The sequence below is a fragment of the Antechinus flavipes genome, chromosome 1, assembly GCF_016432865.1.
Source record: "Antechinus flavipes isolate AdamAnt ecotype Samford, QLD, Australia chromosome 1, AdamAnt_v2, whole genome shotgun sequence".
Taxonomy (NCBI): Eukaryota; Metazoa; Chordata; class Mammalia; order Dasyuromorphia; family Dasyuridae; genus Antechinus; species Antechinus flavipes.
The window spans coordinates 542,170,758-542,192,233 of NC_067398.1; the positions used below are offsets into that span (position 1 = coordinate 542,170,758).

Here is a 21,476-nt window from a genome sequence, read left to right on the forward strand (position 1 = left end):
AGTTAGACTTTTAAGAAAATAATCACTTTATTTAGTAAAGAACATCAATGTGAAACAAAAATACCCTAGTATGGCAAGAGTCCCAGGATTTGTACAAAAATTGTGTCCTTTAGATCAGTGTTCTTTCTGATATTCTACATTAGAGGGTTTCTAATAGCACAACAAATTCAATTTTAATTATTATTATTATTTTTGGTTAAGGAATTGTTTGCTATGGTATCAAAAAAGACAGTTTCTATACTGACATAACTAAAATATAAGATGGTTCCTCGAAGGGCACATAATAGTTTGGAAGATGATGTTAGATAAGTGAGACTAGTATGAATGTATAATATTCTCAAGAAAAAACTAAATATCCCTTTGGATTAAATTTACTGGTTTCCTTGTGAACATAATTAAACAACAACATGCTGATTTATATTGTTTGTTATACCGCTACTTGCTTGTACAATTCATGTCTGTTGCACCACATTGAGCCTGCACCGGCTGTGGGGAGAGTCATCACTAGTAGCCTGTGTGTTACTGTTGTGTGTTTCTGTAACATCAGCATCCCATGCTGATGGATTTGTGCATACCTGTTTCTAGTAAGACCCTTTGGCCCGGAAACCCGCTAGCAATATCTGGCTTGACTCCCCACCTCCTTTTGGTGTTTTTCATCTCTTCCTGAGAAGTTAGGAAGGGCGTGATCACCTCCTTTTTAGTGCTTTCACCTCCCTTCCTGAACTGTCAGGGAGGGCATGACCACTTGTGTTCTAAAACAAAAGAAAGCAAGAGATGAAGAGGGCTGGAACTCTGAAAAGGTGTACTTGAACCCAGAACAGCAGAACACTTAAGGTTAAGTATCTACTCAATGTGAGATAATGGTTCTATAAACACATACTTAGATGATATGATGATGTGATGGCTCTTTGGTGTCTGATGAATGTGCTATGGTGAGGTAATGGTAGGCAAGGATTGGAGGGCTGAGGGGGAGAGTCAGTCTCTCTGCCACAGTGCCCTCAGGAGGGAAGACTTCAGGCTCCAGACTCCAGAGTCCAGGATCCATCTTTGATGAGTCCTGTAGCAGCTTGCCTGCCTCCTCCACTTTTCTTCCTAAAGACCAAGGACTTTGACTGATCCTGACTCTGACTGACTCTGAGGCCTGACAGAAAGCTAGTCCAGACATTACAAGTATAAGAGCCAGAATTTGAATCCAAATTCCCTGATTCAAATCTGAATCCTTTATTCATTATACCATCTTGCCTCAAGTCACTTCATAAATGAGCCCCCCTCCCAAAAAGTCATAGACACACCCTAGTTTGAAAACAACCTAACATAAGAAAACTTATATTTACATAAGAAGTTAGGGGAGGATTCTTCACTTTAAAAAAATGTTCCTACTAGGCTCTTCAAAGAGCAAATACTTAATTCTATTTAAAATGTAAAATCCAATCACAAAACATTTACATTAAACATTTAAAATAATATACTACTTGGGTAAAATGATGTATGGTTGTAGTTGCAGATGCCTAATTATGAAGTAACGATCATGACTCTTTGCAGTGTTACCAACACAAAAGGACTAACAATAAGGTTCATTAGAAAAGGTTTAATAAAGTTTCAGAATTTTTCATATACAAAGAAAGGCTTAGAATCATTTGTAGTATACTTTGTTTCAAAATTGAAGTCACAGAGATTATAAATCATAGACTCTCTGTATGTCTTGCTAAAAATAATCCCAAAGGATTCATTTTAAAAATAAGACATTTATAGACAAAGCAGTTCTACACTCTGGGTCAGCTAAGTGAGGGATCCCTCTCAAAGTCAAGCAGTGCTGTCCTCACTACAACTGTGGGTGAGGAAGAAAGAGTCAGAAGGCTAGGCACCAAGCATGGCCCTTGCAGGACAAATGGGGTCACATTTTCAAAGAGGCTTTTAATGAGAAGTTAATATCCCCCCAGAGATTCTTTATTTAGTTATGTGTTCTACTGAGGAGTCTTAATAAAAAAGGCAATAAGAAGAGCTAGCAGAAGCAAGCCCACTGACAATGTCTTTAGCCCACCATCTTGGAATGCCCAGAGCACTCCTATTCTGGAACCTAGTGGTTCTTCCAGAGTCTCTGCAGACATGTTTCCTTTTGTTCTTGAGCCATTTTCAAGCACGTGTCTGAACTCCTGTGGAGAGAAAAAAGACAGTTTAAAGATGTCTATAAAGTACAGTCCATGATGAAAATCAAATACTAAATAAATTCTTTATCAGATCAGAATGCTTCTAATTTCTCTATCAACAATGCCTCCTTTTTGTTCTCACCCCACATTCCAGTTGCTAATATTTGAATCTAGAACAGCCTAAAGAACTTTTTCAGTGACTTTTAAAACAGTCCCTCCAAAGAGCTGCAAAACTGATAAAGGCAATAATAATAAGCGAACACCTCTTAGCTATGGTACAATTCAAATGTTATTTTTTTCTCGTAATCCTCAATGTCTGCACTGATATCCTGCTGGCTTCCCTGCCCTTTGATTCCTTAACACAGAGGTACACAGCTGGAGAAAAAGGGGACCAACAGCACAGCAATCTTACCCACAGTAGGACACTGCCAATGTCAAGAACTTCTTTAGTAGCTCAGTGGTGCTCCATATCTGCCCATAGGGCTTTCTCCCCTGTTCTCAAACACTCACTTTCTTGTTGAGCGTTTTGGGTCTCAGAGTTGCCTGCTAGGGTAGCATTCTCAATTGATTTAAAAGCAGCCTTACTTTTTGTCACAAAATGGTTAGTCTTTGGACAATATGGTGAAGCTATTCTTCTGCACATCTACACCACTCATGTTATTAGTTTAAAACACACACACACACACACACACACATGCACACACACACACATACATCCCCAATATCGGACCAGCTAAACAGATTTTTGTTTTCTCATTAGCAACCTGGTATCTAATGTAAAAGGAGTTCTTGATCTCTATGATATTAATTAAGAAGTAGAGAAGTTACTCAGTTAGCATCAGGGTGTGTGAGTTAGAGTTTGAAGCCAGCTACTGGTTCCCTATTCCACTTAACACAAGTCACCTAATCTCTCTAGGTCTCAGTTTTCTCTTCTGTAAACTGCCAGGTTGGACTAGAAGACCATTAAGATTTTATTCAACTTCAAGTCACATTATCTCACATATAAATTTGTAAAATTTGTCATTCATATATATATATATGCCCTTAAATATAATTCTTACAATTCAATTATCTGCCACGAGATCATTTATAACTGGCTAGACTTTCCCCAAATACTGCTAGCTACTTCTGAGAACATTTAGGATATGTTTCAGTCAATTATGCTTAGCTTAAAAAAAAAAAATACAATTTTTAAGATATAATTAATCTTTTTAAAGCCAGGTTTAAACAAATGATCTATGAAGTAGAATGAGAAATAAAGAAATATAAATGTCTAGGTAGGATCTTCTACCAGGAAAACATAACTATTAAGCAAACATTATTTAATTAATTAATGTTGTTCTTCTCCCCATCCTCTTTTATGGTTTGAATCACTGATTCATCAAGTGTGGTGAACTGCATGGAAACTTCCTTTGCTGACATGGATTGATTAGCCATTTCTCCATTATGTAGAAGTTGGCTGGAGCACTGAGACCTTAGAGCAACCATGCTCACAGAGCTAGTACATAACAGAGGAAAGATTTGAACTCAAGTTCAAGGTTTTTTTTTTTTTTAAACTCCAAAGCCTATCCATTATACCATATTATCTCATCTTTTCATTTTTGATTTTGAGAAAAAACTTATCATTTTCTCTCACACATGCTGTAAGTATACAAAAGATCACAGATCTAAGCTTGCTTATGGATTTCTGGTACCAATTAGTAGTTTTCTCTGGACTTTCTAATTAAGCTACAGCTCAGGAGAACTCGTTTATCTATAGAAGTTCATAAACACTATTTTCTAAGCTCATGATTATTCCATTATCCCTCTTTTGCAGAAAACAGGAAAAAGTTATAAAAACAAATTTTAAAGCTAAGATAAAACTTGAAATTCATTTGCCCAATTCTTTCATTTAAAAAATTTAAAAATATGTATGGACAATTTTAAATCTTCATTTTAAAAGATATGAGTTCTAAATTTTCTCTCTTCCTCCCTTTCCCCTTCCCTAAGATGGTAGGCAATTTGAAATAGTTATATATATATATATATATATATATATATATATATGCTATCATGTAAAACATGTTTCCATATTAGTCATGTTGTGAAAGAAGACACAGATCAAAAGAAGAAAAACTTAAAAAAATTAAGAAAATGAAAAACAGAATTGCTTTGATCTGCATTTAGATTCCATCAGTTTTTTCTCTGGGGGTGGACAGCATTTTTCAGTATAGTCCTTTGGAATTATCTTGGATTACTGTATTGCTGAGAAGAGTTACAAATTTCTCATTTTTGAAGAAAAAAATAAACTAAGGGGTTAGAGAATTTAAGTAACTTATTCAAGATCACAAAGCCAAACTGGGTCTAGCATATCAAGACCCTCAGGCTCTTAATTCAGTACTTTTTCCATTATATTTCTATTATATGACCTTGCCTTTAGAGTAAAAATTAATGATGAAGAAAAATGGTCAGAGGAATGAAACACTGTTCAAAAGAAGAACTATAAAGTATTCATATCCACATGAAAAAATGCTACAAGTCAATGACAATAAGAGAAATACAAATCAAAACAGACGTGAAGTTTCATTTCACATCCAGCAAATTGGCAAAAACAAAAAATGGCAACAGTCAATGTTGGAGGGGTTGAAAGAAAGATAGGAAAATAAATTATTGATGGAGCTGGGAATGATACAAGCATTTTGGAAAGAATTTCTGAATTATGCAAATGAAATGAATAAAGTTTCTATGCCCTTTGAATCTTGGGCTTATACTACCTACAGAAGAGTAGGAAGTCCCTATATATTACAAAATGTTTATAGAGGCAACATTTGAGATGGTTAAGAATTAGAAATGGCATAGATAGGCATTAACTTAGGACATGGGTAAATAAAATGTAGCACAAGAAAGTAATGGAATATTACTGTGTTGTAAAAATAATTACATATGTGATGAATACAGAGAAGGATGGAAAAGTTCTATATGAATGACATAGAATGAAGTAAGCAGAGACAAAAAATGGAAAGAACTATATGCCAAAAAAAAAAAAACAAAACCCAAAAACAAAAAACCCCTAAAGCCTAAATTAAATACAACAAGATTATAAAGATCAAATGAGACTTGGAATGAAGAAATAATGAGAAGACATCCTCAATTTGCTCCTTCATGAAGACGGGAGAGCCAAAAGTGTTACATGTTGCACATTTAAGGACTTTCTCAAGTTTATCTATCAGTTGCACTGAATCTTTTTCCTTTCTAGAAAAATACTATTTGTCATACAGAATAGTTCTCTGAGAGGGGCAGAAGAAGGGATACTTGGGATTATTATGGTGTTTTAAGAAAAAAATCAATAAAAACATTAAAAAATTCATGACTGTCTTTCCTAATCAGCAGATGCTTTTCTCGGCAGCCAAGTCACTTGTTTCTTCCTTCCAATATAAAATGTTTGGCTTTAATTTAAGAGTTATTTTGTATAGACTACAAATATTACAAATGCAAAGAATACAAATTCAAACCAGCAAATAAATAACATTTTCAATCTAGTTTATTGTAAGAGTCATTCTGGAGAATAAACCCTTCTTTTCCTTTCTATATATGAAAATATTCTCAATTAAACAAAAAACTAAAAAAAATTATATTGTGGATTCATCACAGTTTCTAACACATCCCAAACTCATTTGAGTTCATCTAAACTTTATGTGCTGACCAACAGGTTAAAATCTGAAATGGCTACTCAAAGTAAATTGTTGTATCAAAAGAAAGATATATTATGGGACAGGCCTCTTCTAGGGTTGGTTGAAGCAGTATGTAGTTTCAATGTTCTCTCAACTCACCAAAAAGGTCTTGATTAAACTCAGTAATGATGATCATCTAAAAGCATTCAGTGATATTGAATTTCAAGAGTACATAATTAACAAAAACAATTGTTTTTGACCAAAGAATAAACTATAGTCAATTAACTGTGGATATTTCATTTGTTAGCACAGCTATGATACTAAGGAAAATATGGGTTAGAAAGTCTAGTCTACCAGTCCCAAAAGGTTAAGTACAAGGCGATGAAAAAGTGATATTTTCACAGAATTACCAAGCACTTAATAGACAGATTTACTTAGAGAACTTCACTGAAAAAACAGTGAGAACTTAATATTTGTATTATGAATGATAAAAGGTTAATTATATGTTCACATTTTTTTTTTTAAAGTAGAGCTTGGGAAAAGGCAACACTAAATTTCAAAGAAAAACCAAGCTTGTGCAGCTTTATAAAGTAAGGTAATTAGAAACTACCTCTAAGGCATGTAAACATTAGCTATGGCAATTTCTTTCTAAAAATCAAGACTTACTTGCCTTTCGATCAATTCATGAAGTTTTACTTACTGGGATTTTAATTATTTAATGAAACTAATATTTCCAAAAACCAAAACTTTACTTCTGAGACTGATCAGAATTTTAGAGAAATTACAATTCACTCAGAAATGTCTTTTACTGATACAAATCTTTCAGCCTGGTGAAATATACATGTAATGGATTTATCCAGGGGTTCATTCATCCTGTTATAGTAGATTTGTAGTGTACTATGACCACTCATATTACCACTGGACAGTTAGTTTGGAGTTTACTTACTATGTAATACTTTTTCCTCTAAAAAAAGGAAATTTCACCCTTGTCTTATTGAATTCCTTAAAAAAAAAAAAATCACTTCCCAAATTCTAAGCTCATTGTCCTTAATTGGGAGATACCAGTTAATAAATGAAAAAGGTATCAGAATATTGCTTTCCCTAATGTTCACTGACATTAGGGGTCTAATTTAAATCGTTTTAGTTTTCATTTTCTTCCATTAAAAAAATCACTACAGTGGAAGACTATGGAATACTGAACATAATGTCAGAATTGTTCTATGTCTTTTATTTTGTTGAACTGCTTCTCTTTCTTTCCTACTTCTTTAATTTCTTCTTTACTATCAGGGATAGCTCAATGGGGATGAGAAGAATATATTCAAAAATGAAGGTGATATTAAAATAAAATAAAGAAATCCATGAATATATTGATAATCTACTCCCTTATTTCTTTGTTCTTTAATATCATTTTGCAAGGTAGGGGATACGGAAAAAAAATATCTAAAGTCAATTTATAATCACAAAACACTAAATGGGACCTGCATTAGACACAGTGTCCTATAATAACTCTGATAAGATAAGATCAATTAACTCTGTCTTTTTAGTTTCTTTACACTTTTTCAATTATGACTATGAAAAAATAGGGCTTTAGATTTTGTTCAGGGAAAAGATTATCTTATCAAATCTACAAAAATAATTAAGAATCAATATCAGTTATGTTAAGCCAGATCTGTAATTTGGATTTAAATGAGCAAAACCATAATAATAAAATCTCCAGGCTATTATTAAAAATACATCATCCCACAGATGAAGAAATTACCCCTTGGATACTAGGCCAAGACACTCTACACTGGTGCATAACTTAGGAGAAAAAAGGAATAAAATAATCTATAGAGAGGATGATATTTTGGCCTGAACTTATATTTTGGCCTGATCTTATATTTTGGCCTGATCTTATATCTTGGAATAACAATGCAAAAGTGGAGAGCTCTCTTCACCTCAAATTAAATATATCTTTTATTCCTGCTTTGTTCTACATGTACATTAATTGCTTTGTGGGAAAAATACTGGGACAGTGTCCCTGGTGAGTTCATGTCCTCTAAGTGGGCAGAGCTCTTAGAATGTTCTCCTTTTTGAGAAAGGAAATGAATTCAATAGATAATCTAAAGTAGAGATGTTCAAACATGTAGCCTGTGTCTATTTCTGAGGGCAAGCTGGACTTGATTAAAATACAATTAAGAAATATTTAACAGAATAAATAAAAATAAAGTAAAACACAGATAACATTGTATTTTAAAAAACTAAGTCAATATATGGCCTGCAGAGATCCTTAGGTATGGTTTAGTATCCTGATATATAGCTTCTATTTGACTTTGATACCACTAGCCTAAGGCTTTTCATGGGCACTTCACCAATGTGATATTGCAATAAATGTAAAAAATAAAATTTACATTTATTTTCCTTTGAAATTTTTTTTAAATGGAACTTCAATTAAAATGGTAGGAGAACACAAGGAAGGTGGGTCACTGTGGATTTCACCAGATGCCCACATTCAAAGCACTGACTATGTGGACTCAGAGTTCTATCCAGCCACTTCTCCAGCTCTTCAAGGTACTTCCATTCAATACTTTGAAAGCTTCATGTTTTTATCTGGAGGGCTAATCCCTCCACTGAAACACAGATCAAAAACTGCCCAGAGTAGATGGATGATTGAAGGGTTTTTGGGATGTATCAGACTTAACCAGGAGGATACTTCTAAGGTCTCTCCCCACTCTAAGACCTATTCTAATTGTGTTCTGGAATCAGAATTAGGAACAACAAAAAGCTCAGGAAAGGAATATACAGAAGTTAAAAAGGTGAAGGCCTTCACATAAGGAAACACTTCTTAAGAAACAAAGCTATCCAAAAGTGAGATGAGTAGATTGAGGAAGCAGTTCCAGTTTAAAAGATCACTTCTGTCTCAATAAAAAGTGTTCATGTTCAGAATTTAGTTGAGACCAAATGAATCCCCAACATGTTTCTCAATTTGTGAGACTTTATAATTAGATAGGTCCACCAACAGTAGAATTCCAGTAGGATATTAGGCCCATAATTATATCTTTTTCTAGCTTGGGAAGTTGCATGCTGTCTGGCATAACCTTCAAGAGCCCTGGGAGATCATCTCTGTACTTCAACTGGGCATTACAGTAGGGCTTTATTGAATAGTCTTAATCATCATAATAAAAAAGTATAAGAGGTTCTATCTTCTCATATTGCCTCATATAAGATTCATATCTCGTTCTTATCTTACTTCTATTTCACAGTCTGCAATGCATTAATAATATTTTTGTAGTTTACCAGTATTTTTCATTGCAAAACATATGAAACAAGAAAAAATATAGCAATGGACAGTAATAATAAAATCACCATGAAAATTGAGAATTTTGACATAGACTGTATAGTCATTTTACTTATAGGCATCTCCATTTTATGGGACCAGCTTCTTCTTTTTCTTTCTTTTTTTTGTGCCACTCATTGCCAAACATATTATACAAAGCCATTTATTTAATAATGCATGTCACATAAAGCAATTTCTTGTTGCTTCCCTTGAAATCTTTGGCTTAATCAGGCTTTGTAATATAATCTATGGATGGCACACACACATGGAATGGTATTTTTTGGAGGAGATGATGGGGGAGAGGTTGGGGAGAATATACTTGAATTTACATTATTGCAATATTGCAAAATGCATTTTAATGAGGAACAGTTGGTCTGGTTCTGCTCAAGTAAAAGATGTCCCTGGAAGAGAGTTGCCACCTGTCCTCCCATCTTGCAATGCAGACTCTAAATGAGTGCTTCTGCCCCTGATACCTGCAGGTGGTTGCCACTGTCTTACAATAACATTCAGTTTGCCAGCTTGTATGAAGTTTGGCTGACAGACAACTATGACTCCTTATATTTCATGTAACTGTCAGAGTAAGGTAAAGGAAACTATTGCCAAACTATTTGTGTCCCCCCATTTTTGTAGACAATTAAATTTATCTGATTATTATATAATTAGGAATCCCCAATTACCCCCAGTCAAAATATCTTTACATTTTCTATAGGACTTTTACATGTGCTGTATTTATGTTTATGAGTGTCAACACACACATATACACACATATACAAACCAATCAGAAACTGTAAAATCAGACTAGATCATGTCTTTCTATTATTTTTAACATTCTAACATCTATACAGAACATTGATATTCCACTATATATTCATATATATTCACATTATTGCCAATCTGCAACCATTACTTTAGGGCTAGAAAGAACTTTAAAAAGTCATCCATAATTTTTCCTTCCAACAACAACAAAAAATTCCTATACTTTTAATATTGACAGCCTCATTAAAATTATAAGGAATATTTCTAGGTTCTAAGACAGTAAAACAGTCACCATGAACTTAGCATCATGGCCAGCTTTTCATCTTGTTTTGGTGGTAGCAGAGTAAATATAAGGTTTTGCTAATAAGGTATAGCATAAATTATTAAAGTATCTTCTGTATGATCAAATGCATTTCAGATTATATTCTGAATAATTCTGCCTTGACAACTGTCAGAGATATATATCTCTGTGCTCTTGCATAGTCTCATTGATCCCTATCTTTCTGATGCCCTAGTCTTAGACTTTTAACTCCACAGAATAAAAGAAAACATAGTCACTTCAAAACCCAACATCTGGCAACTGTCGATCATATCTTTCTATCAGATTTTTCTTCATGTTAGTCAACAAAGACACGAAGATAACTCTTTAGCTCTGAACTGAGATTTTAATGGATTCAAAATATTTCTTATATGTAAATTCATTTCATGGCTCAGAGGCACTGTTAGAGCAGTGAAAAACTATTTGATGGTACATTTTGTTGTTGTTGTTCAGTCATTTCTCAGTCATGCCTGAGTCTCTGTGACCCCATTTGGGATTTTCTAGGCAAAGATACTGAGTGGTTTGCCATTTCCTTCTCCAGCTCATTTTTCAGGGGAGGAAACTGAGGCAAATTAAGATTAAGTGATTATTCAAGGTCACAGGGCTAGTTTTAGTGTCTGAAGCCAGATCTGAACTCATGAAGATATATTCCTGATTCTAAGTCCAGTGCTTTTCCACTGTACTACTAAGCTGCTCTTAGATGGTACATTTTTCAAGATAAATTAGAGTTTTAGATATTTTTATTCAAGTACTGAGTACACTGACCGTACTATACTACCAAGTCTAGATATGCTAATTTTCTACAATTACAATTCAATTTAAATATAATATACAATATCTTTTAGATAATACAAATTAAAAAATGGAACTGATCAAGATTTATTATCACTCACTTCAGTCTACCATATTTGCAATTAATTATAAATTTTTGTTGAGTAGAATGTAAGTTCGTGGACATAGGTATAGGCTGCTTCATATTTCCTTTAATAAGATTATTCTGGCAGTCATAAGGAAGATAGATTGAAGTAAGATTGAAAGAGTAAGATTGAAAGCAGGAAGACCAGTTGGGCTGTTTTTCCAATGGCTTAGGCAAGAGATGACAAGGGATCAACTTCAAAAGGGTTTAGGTTCCAGTTGTAGCTCTGCTATTTAATACCAAGTGATTTGGGGAATAAGTCAGTTTCTTCATGTTTAGAAGAAAGGACTTAGACTAGATGGCCTCTCCTGTTCTAAATTCATGATCTTATGTTTGTGAAAGAAAAGAATAGAACACTTCTCTTACTTCTTATATTTAATGGTGCTCCAAATCACTTTCCTCAAGCCCTGGTTTTTACAATCATTCTGGAAACAATTACAGACTACTCTAAATCCTGGAAAGCCAGGCATTTTCAGGGAAACTTTACCTGGGGATATGAACACGTATACATACATACAAATACCTTGAGCTGTAATAAGGAGGAAGAAAGTGACCAATTTATATGTTCTGTGGCTTGTATACTGATAGTGGCAGAAATCTGAATGACTATTCCCCAGCACAGACCAAGAGAGCCATTAAAACAACCTAATATTTGTAGCACAGGTGAGTAGAGTGGAATGAAGAAAGAGTAAAGGGGGGAAAGATGCTTTGCTGATAATGAAACCCTTCTGATAAAATCGGAAACCACAACTAAAAGCAGTATTCATTCCACTGGTTGAACACAGGAAGTACTGCTCTTGGATGTTGCCGAACGTGCAATTGCTAGTATTAAATTTAATCTTTAAGAAATCAATTCAATGCAAACTGATTACTCCTCAGGGTTTCCTCCAACAAGGTGATCATGGGAGTGTGTTGGCAGATGTTTGGTTTGTATGTAAAATGAAAGAGAAGTCATGTGTGATGTTAGCTGTTATTATAGAAGTCCTCTCATCCCCTTCTAAGCATCATTTTCAAAGGCACACTCTAACTATGAGTGAAATGAATGTGAGCTAAGGCTTTAGCATCATTAAGTTACACATGGTGTACAAAATTGGAAAAGGAGATGACAGGTGCTTGCTTTTGTCTCTGTCACATAATTAATTAGCTAAAAGGAAAACCCATTTCCTATAGACCACCATCATTGGTTTCCGCCTTTGAAAATAGAGATAAACCAATTAAGATAAATTGTATGGCATGCATTTACCTATAATTATACTGAACTTTTTGTTTTTTAATTCAGCCTTCTGTGGTGGGCTTATTCACATCCCAGAGTGTTTTCATTACATAACTTCCTACATGACTCTATTATACTCTTTCAAATATCCATGATAGGGCATAGATTGTAATTGTATCTGTATGTATTTATTTAGATTTTTTTGATCTGTTTTTATTCTTCCCATGGAGATAAACCAGTCAAAATGACTCTGTCAAAGATATTCCTTTAAAAAGGGAGGGAGTTTACATAGAATTTAATGCTCAATAATTTAACATCTATGTTTGGGATAAGTATGAAGTAACACATATTAATCACTATCTCTTAAACTTTGAAACAAAGAAAAAATTAAGAAGTTTAAAAACAGCAGATTCCTACAATGAGTTGTATTTCAAGCCAGTTGTTTATTTTTTTCTTATAGAAATGGTGCTATGTATGGTATCATATTTGTAGACTCACTAACAATGTCTTGAGAATTTCAAGGTGTTCACAACTTTCTCCTTTCTATCTTCCTAGTCTTACTCCCTTCTATGTATTCCATAACACAGACACTGTTTTCTTATTGCTTCTTGCATATGAGGATATATCTATGGATTTATTCTGTAATTTTTTAAACTTTTTTTCCCTATTTTATTTTTCAATTAACTAGCATTTCTTTTCCTTTTCACTCCAACCACAATTTAAAAGAAATGGAAAAAAAAATAAACAAATGCCTACAATGCTTTCTCTTCTCATCTTTACCCCCTAGCTTCCTCAAAGACTCAGATCAAAGGTATCCTTTTACAGGAATCCTGTCCTTGTCCCCACCCCATGCCCCTCAACCCTATCTCAAGTCATCTTTCTGAGGTTATATCTTCTATATGTAATATTTGCCTAGAATATGAGCTCTTTAAAGGCAGGGGTTTATGTTTTTGCCTTTGTTTACAGTATATCCAATATTTAGCATAGCATCCTGTACATGCTAAGCACTTAATATGCTTGTCAACTGATAAGAACTTATCTGACCCATACTGTAACCTTAGTATTGTGTCACATTGCATGTCTAATACTGTTCTGGTGGTTAAAAACAAAATTCTAGTTCAGGTCTCTAGTAATAATCTTTATCCATTCCAAGAGTGAACTGAGACTACTAAATTTCTGCTTCCTACTAATTGCTGCTACAAGAACATGGATTTTCTTTAAAGTGGTGCAATAACATATCCCTCCCAAATTATGAAAAAGAATGGAGGGCTACTTGGGCTACATGAGGGTGTGGCATGGGAGAGGAGAAATTAAAAAAAGACAAAAAAAATTTAAAAGAACATGTAAATAAGATTGCTTAATATAGACTTATTTGCAATAGAGACACATCAAATTAAAAGGAGCTGTACTTCCAAAACTTCATCTACTTTAAAAAAGCTGGATAATTAGTGTCCTAAAGAATTCTGCTGTTTGATTTCTTACCATCATGTACAAATGGAAAATCATGAACCCATAAATAGGGAGCTTTTCTTCAGTTTCAACTATGACTAACCTGTTTCAATCTGGTTTTAATTTACAGAGCATCTTAGATCCATCTTGCTTAATTAGCCTGAGAAAGTTAAAGAAGACTAGGGTTAGGACTGATTTCTAAAGGGTCACAGTGGTTATAGAACATGCTTGAGAATTTGGACCTTTGAGCAAATTGTGGAAACTGAGTAGACTGGGATCACTTTGCTGTGGATGAGTGAAGACTATAGCATTTTGAATTAAAGGACCTGGGTGTGAATATTGGTTCTGCTGTTTGCTCTCTATGTGACCAGAAAGTTTTCCCATTTTGGGGGGGCCTTCATTTAATTTGTTGTGATTCGTCCAAAGTCACACAGGCTTTAGGTGACCTTAGATTTCCAGAGACTCTGGGAGATAATATCAATCTAGAGAAGTTCAAGGATGGGCCTAGTTATAAGTTCTAAGTTTGCTCTCCAAAGTCTAGCCCAGCTAAGTTCTGAGAGATGCTTATTATCATCATATTGGCTTCAGATACACGAGGGTTTTTTTTCCCCCTATAATAACAAATCCCAAACACTATCTACTAAGTCACTGAAGGCTTATGATCCACGTTGGTAGAAAGAATATCCAAATCACAGATTTTAAAATGTACTTTAATTAAGTACATAAGTAATATGTAGTAATATTTGCATTTCTTAAAACAGAAAAGGTTAAGTACATTGACTAGTATCAGAAGTGAAAAGACATGTAACATCTGATTCCCATTCAGTTGCTCTATTCACTAAAAGTTCTCTTCATTTAAGGGGAGTACATCTCAGGAATTTCATTTCTCTTCTACCTATACAACTTTGGGATTTCTCCACCATGTCCCAAGAAGCTCATTATTGGGATGACTTATCCCATCCTTTAAGATCTCAAAAGCCTAGAGGGCTTTTTTTTTTTTTCCTCCTCCACTTCATCACTACCTTCTGTTCTCTGACTGATGGGTGGAGCCATGAACTCCAAACCTCCATTTAAGAGGGGAGCTTAGCTTAGATACGTGCTCATTTCTCATTTGATTGTACTATTTTAAGATTTTTTTGCTTCACTGTACTTCTGTGCCAAATATCCTTTTCTTCCTCTCCTTCCCTTTTGCTAATTGTGTTCTCCTTTCGTACTCCTAGGAGTCCCAGCATCTCCTGGAGTGGGTACAATTAGTAGCTCAATGACTGCTGCCTTCACCAAGCCACTGACTATCTTCAGGAAAAGGAAAATCACCTAAGGTAATTGCACAATTAGTGATGCAATTGTAATGAGTGCTAATTACACTGCATCATACCACCTATATGATACTTTGTTTGGTATTCAAATTGGTACCCGAAATATGTCCCAAATATATTTAGAACTAATGCATTAAGGCTGTTTTATCATTACACCAAGGAAAATACAATTTATCAGTATGAAACAAATATATAGAACTGTATTAATTCATAGGAGAGGCCAATGAATGTTTAATTAGTAAAGAAGAGGGTCAATGAGATACAATTTGAAGAAAAGGCATACCTAAAAATGAATTTTATTTTTAGGACATCATTTTAAAAATGTGCAAAAAACCCCTTTCTTAAATAAAATGCAAAATCACCTCTAAAACAGGGAGTCTAGAATGTTTCTATAAAAGCCACCTGGGATAGGAGCCAATATCTTGGGGGGGGTGGAAGGAAAAATAGGAACACACCCTCATTTGCTTCTAACATGGTTAGTTGATTTGTTTGAAATTAGATCCACTTTTAACTGTTTTGACTTAATTATTAAGCCATTTCTTAACCTCATGAATGTAGTTTTCATTTGCTTTTAAAACTGGCACTGAACTAATAGACCCTCGCACTTCAGTGATTTGGGAAATGAATGTTAGATAGGAGAAAATTTTAACAGAGCTTTTCTAAGGGTCAGGGCTTCAAAAATACAGCACAGAGTGTATACAAAACTCAGGACACTTTACTAGTCTGCTAACCTGGTAATAAGGAAAATTGGCGCTCTTTAAAACTCTGCCCCCTTTCCAAAATCAATCTGTTCTCCTGATGCTCCAGCATGAGGATCAAAGTGCCAGGAGATGAGAAATAGGTGGGAGCCATGAACCTTCAGGCTCCCTTTCTTTTCCCTTCTATAATAGAGAGGGCTAAGCACAAAGTTCTAATTTACAACACTGTACTAAATAATGGTGCACGAAGTATTACAGAAACTCAATAAGAGTAGCCAGTGAATTGATCTTTTTATTGCTTCCTTTTTTGTACCTACAAGAACTGTAAAGACAAAATTCACTCTGGTTTCTCCTTATGCTTGTAAGAAACAACTGATTGATCATAATAGTAAAGTGAGAAAATTGTTGACTGTTAAATGTTCATCTTTTATGCTAAAAGTTAATTATTATATACATTAAACAGGGATTGGATATAAAAACTTACAAAGATAGAAAATTAGAAATCCTTTTTCCATTTGTTTATAGATATTCAACCAGAAAACTACTGTTATTTAATTTTTTTAAAAAAGTAATGCAAATATCTATTGTTTACTAGGGCAGCTAGATGGCTCACAGGCAGCTAGGTAGTACAATGAATAGAGTACAGGATGCAGAATCAAGAAGATCTGAGTTCATATCTAGTCTTGGACATAAGCTGTGTGACTTTGGTCTCATTTGGTTCATCTGCAAAATGGAGATAATAATAGCACTTATCTCCCAAGGTTATTGTGAGGATGAAATGAGATTATTTTTTATAAAATGTTTAGCACAATGTTTGGTAAATAGTAAATGCCATATAAATATCAGTTACTACTACAACTACTAAATCAAAACCAGAACATATTTGCAGGAAATAGACAGTTTCTATTACAATTAGAAAGAAGAATGTCTCCTCTTATCCTCATGCTACTAGAAGTAGAATGTTTTTGCCTTTGATAAGCCATGGGTATAGATATGGTTAAGATTCAGATATTAAAGGAAAAACAAAGAGAAAAGGACAGTAATAGTGAAACTAAAACAGAAAATTAGATATAACCTTTTAGTTTTCAAAATGATATTAACAAATTATGTTTTCTCCTGCATTCGAAAGGCAGACTTGTAGCTATATCATCAAATCCATGTGCAGACAGTAGGCACTTCAGAAGTACTTGCATATTATGGTGTCACCTGCCAGATGTTAAAGGTCTTCTTTGAGAATGAAGGACAAATGCCACCAACAACAATTTATCCAAACTAAGTTCATTAAACAAGAGGCCAACAACATCCTTTAGGAATTAAAATGCTATGGAATTACATTTTCTTGCTCTCCATCTCTCCTCATCCCTTTTCTCTTGATCATTTAGTTATAGAAGACTAATCCTTAGATCAAAGAAATAAATTCTGGCTAATAGACATCCAGTTCAGATTTCTCATATTTTGTCAAAAACATAATTAAAAATACAAAAATGCTCTTTGACTCTAAAATATCTTTGATGATTTTCATCTGTTATTTCTTTATTTTAAATGCTTTTGCTCAAGATCAAGCTGTTACTTACTATGAAATAGTAATATTATATACACAGATGTGTGTGTGTGTGTGTGTCTGTGTGTACACACACATAAGAGAGAGAGAAATGTTTATTTAGCTTTACTTGAGATAGAGCAGAAAATCCAGTATCTTTTCACTATGAAGTAATTCTCAGATTACTAAAAGGATGATCAAATAATATTTTGCGTACTTCAGTAGAATGTAAGCAACATTTTAACACTATCGATACATTTTACATCCTTCAATATTTAATGTGACTTTAAAAATGGATTTTACCATAGGCAAATAGAGAGGATCTTCATTTCTCTGTCTTGAGAAATGAACATGTTAGATTTGATTCTTGAGATACTCCCAGCTATAAAGTTTAATAAGTTTATGAGTCTGCTTAAAGAGATATGAAATATGGGAAGTTATAAATCTGGGAGCAATGGGATCATATAGAAAGGGACTCTGCAGAAAATGAACTCTCTTAGGAAGAAGTAAGTATCTTGAAACTTTTAATTTTCTGTGTGATAAAAGGGAAGTAAATGTATTGAATCATATTTACTAATTTATAAAGAAATTAACTGGACATTATGTCATAGATTGATGAGGGAGGGCAATGTTTCACTTTTTGTAGAATGTTGTTCTTTAAGTCCTAATAACATTAGGAATGAGATTTAGGTTTATTACTCCTAAAAATAATCAGCATGATTTTTGTCATTCTTTCCTCTTTTCCTCTCTTTTCCTCTATGGAATGAAAAATGTGTAGAAATAAGATGACATTGCTGTATATCTTTACACTTTGTCTCCTTTGGAGCCTAATTTCCTAGAGGGCAATAAGCATGTTCTTCTATCTCTGTAACAAACACCACCATCACTCCTCCTACTCCTATTTATATAGAGTGGTATAAGATTTACAAATACACAGAATCTTGCACATAAACAGCACTTAATAAAGGTTTGTTGAACTAAATTTACTTGATATTGACACTCATTATGTGTTCTCTGTTAACATTTTTAAATTTTAGAATCTTAGAAATGGAAGAACCCAGGTTTCCTAACTTACAATCTAGTTTTTCTTTTACTATATCATGATAATTGTAATTATTTCAGACATCCAAAATAGCCAAAAAAGTGAGACTATGTCTCTGGGATCTTTTCAATAAGGATAAAGTCTGGCCAAATAACTAAAGAAGACATTCTCATATTTTGCAGTAGTGCGAATTTCTTTATCTAGAATCTTTTATCACAAACAGGAATGAATTTCCACAGTATGACATTTTTGACTTGAAATATTTGGCAATAGAAAGCCCACTTACAAAATGTCTTAGAAGAGGATAGCTTTTAAAAAGGTCAAAAAAAATCATCTGAAAATTCACCAACATAAGGGAATTTTCTAGATTATAAATTCTCAGGGTTGGCTCTATAGGAATGAACATGGATTACCCAGAAAAGTGATAAACTTTTTTGTAAAACTTGTGCCAAGGAAATTACAGAAAGGATTACTCTGGGATCCCTTTTAACTCTAGAATTCTCTTGTTTTGTGAAAGTGAAAAATGGAAACCATTAAACCAGAAACAGCAACCATTTTTGTGGACTCCTATGCTGTCTACTAACTTAGGTTCAATGAAGGACAACATAGTGCAGTGAAAACAACAATAGATTTAAAGTCAGGGGATCTCATTTTGAGCACCAATTTTGCCATTCAATGGCTTAAGTAGTTTATGGGTCTCAGTTCCCAGTTATAGTGGGGGGTTTTCAGGATGATTATCAGACACAATCAAGGAATGTCAATGGGAATGATATTCTCTTAGATGATCCTAACTTTTTTTTTTTTTTTTTTTGCTTGTGCTTTGGCTTCCTTAATGTATTTTCTTTCACTAATATCACGAATCATTCCATCCATCCCTGCTTTCCCAGGACATCACTCTTGTTCTGGCTTAATTTTTTTCCTTGCCACTTCTAGTTTAACTTCACACTGTTTTCTGCTTTGGAATGTGTTGCCCCCTCGTCCTATCACCTATCCCTATTTCTACTGAGGTTATCCCCATATTTCAGATCATGCATATTTATAAAATGAATTATCTCTACTGTACTCCTTTCTCAGCTTTCTTAGATAATCAGTTGCTACTTTTATTTAGTCAATTTCATGCTGACAATATCTCTTGTATAAGAGTTCCCTTTTCTCTATTTATATAGGTGCTACTTTAGTTCAGGCCCTAATTAATTTTCCTAAACTGTAGCAAAATACTCATAATCCAAAATCAAATCTCTCCTCTCTATAATCTATTCTTTACATAATTACCAAAGTAACATTTACAAATAATGTTTAGGATCTTTTATACTTCAGCCAATTTGCAATTTTGACTCCTTTCACCAGTAAATTTCAGGAACATATACTACATGTTATGATATTGCCTAGTTCCATTATCAAAGAGATTACTGAAAACATCAGATTTACTACATCCATGTGTTGTCAAAGCATGAGTAATGCCATTCTTTTCTCCCCAGATCCCAGCATATAGAAGGAATTTCATTAAAATCACCAAGACAGTAATAAGATATGATAATCCTAATAATAGTACACTGTCACTGCCTAATATAAGCTATATTTCCCCTCATTTTATGTTAATATACATTTACAATTTATTTTAAGAGAGAAAAAGACAACACACAGATAGAAACAATTTTGGAATTATATGGCTGGATAAACCATCAGCTATCTTTCTTCCATATGTTAAACCATAGCTACATACTTTTTTTGGAGTGCCTAACAATTGTGTTGGAGAGGGGACCTCAAATGATGCTTAGCAATGTGATACACATTTTCATTTCACACTCCATCAGCTTTTACAACTGAGGCTCAATGAAATGTAAGAGGGAACTTGGCAAATAGCCATATTTACCAAGGTATAAAATAGGGGTCATATAACTTGTTTTTTTTTTTTTCCATAGAAATAAAAAATGTTAAATTTTCACTCCACATAACTTAGGCAGATACTAAGCAAAGACTCTACTTAAAAGTACTGTAAAAACACACACACACACACACACAGGTCTAGTATCTGTTCAAAGGTATATTTGTATGCTGCTAAAACTAGCTTCAAAGGTATGAAAAAAATCTGTCCCTCTACCACATCCTTGTCTTCTCCCCTTTCCCAAGATCTACTAACTTAAGAGACGTATTGGATTAGATATTCTTTGCTGTTAAATCTTTCACCTGCAAATAATGGCTTTTGCCTTCCATGAATAGCCTGGAACCAGACACAGCTTATTTCCTTTCCAGGCAAAGAGGCAAAGCTACAGGCATCAGCAGAAGCATCTCTTTAATACAGATTTCAATCTGTCAGAAAGGATTAAAGCTTCATGCATACATAAAATAGGAACTATAAATGATAACAGAAGCATAGCCTGAAATCACTGTGCTTGAACAGCTACTGTTTTTACTAGTCTAGTAAAGGAGAAAAATATGTATTACTCACCTCTGTTAAGCCAGAAACTTCTCCCTTTGCTAATGGTTTACTGATGGATGGGGTGTACACCTTGGCATTGAATACTGGCTGCCCCTTCATAAAATGTTTTCCTGATTCATAAATGTCTACTTCAACCATTTTCCCCATGAACATGGGGTTCTTTGGCACAAGCACCTATAAAGAAATTATACTAAAGTGTAATCAAATGTTATTCTTGTTTTTTAATTATATGTTAGGATTTACAAAAGATAAAATTTCAATAAAATTTTTTTTTTACAGAAATGAAATTTAGAATTCACTGCAATATCTGAACAACTAACATTTCAACTAGTTTCTTATCTTACCATTTTCCTGAATGATTATAGAAAATTTTACAATACCATAAGTAAATGAGGGAAGACATATATTCTCTCAGGGTAGTATCACTGCTGAAGTTCTATGTTACTCAGTGTTGAGAAAAGGTATATAAACTATACACAAATTATAAAGAAAGTCTGATTCTTCTGAAGAAACAAGATGATTATACTTTTGAGGATGTGATAATTACCTATGAATATATCACTGCCATGTCTGTAAATTGAAAATTCCCTTATTTCCTTTATTATTTCAACCTTCCAACATCCTTAATGTCTCACAAGCCTTAACCATATTCTTTATCCTTACTATGACCTCCA

At 33.8% G+C, this 21,476-nt stretch overlaps 1 protein-coding gene across 2 annotated transcripts in view; it reads right to left on the reverse strand.

Annotated features, from left to right (window-relative positions):
* Nucleotides 1-1,573: 1,573 nt before the first annotated feature.
* Nucleotides 1,574-21,476, reverse strand: part of CDKAL1 (CDK5 regulatory subunit associated protein 1 like 1) — a 647,858-nt gene continuing 627,955 nt past the window's right edge. For both annotated transcript variants that reach the window (XM_051970620.1, XM_051970619.1), the window contains 2 exons: nucleotides 20,812-20,976; nucleotides 1,574-2,153 (listed from right to left, as the gene is read on the reverse strand). In XM_051970620.1, the coding sequence (XP_051826580.1) occupies nucleotides 1,965-2,153; nucleotides 20,812-20,976 (354 nt within the window). In that variant the 3' untranslated portion in view covers nucleotides 1,574-1,964. The remainder of the gene's footprint in view (nucleotides 2,154-20,811; nucleotides 20,977-21,476) is intronic.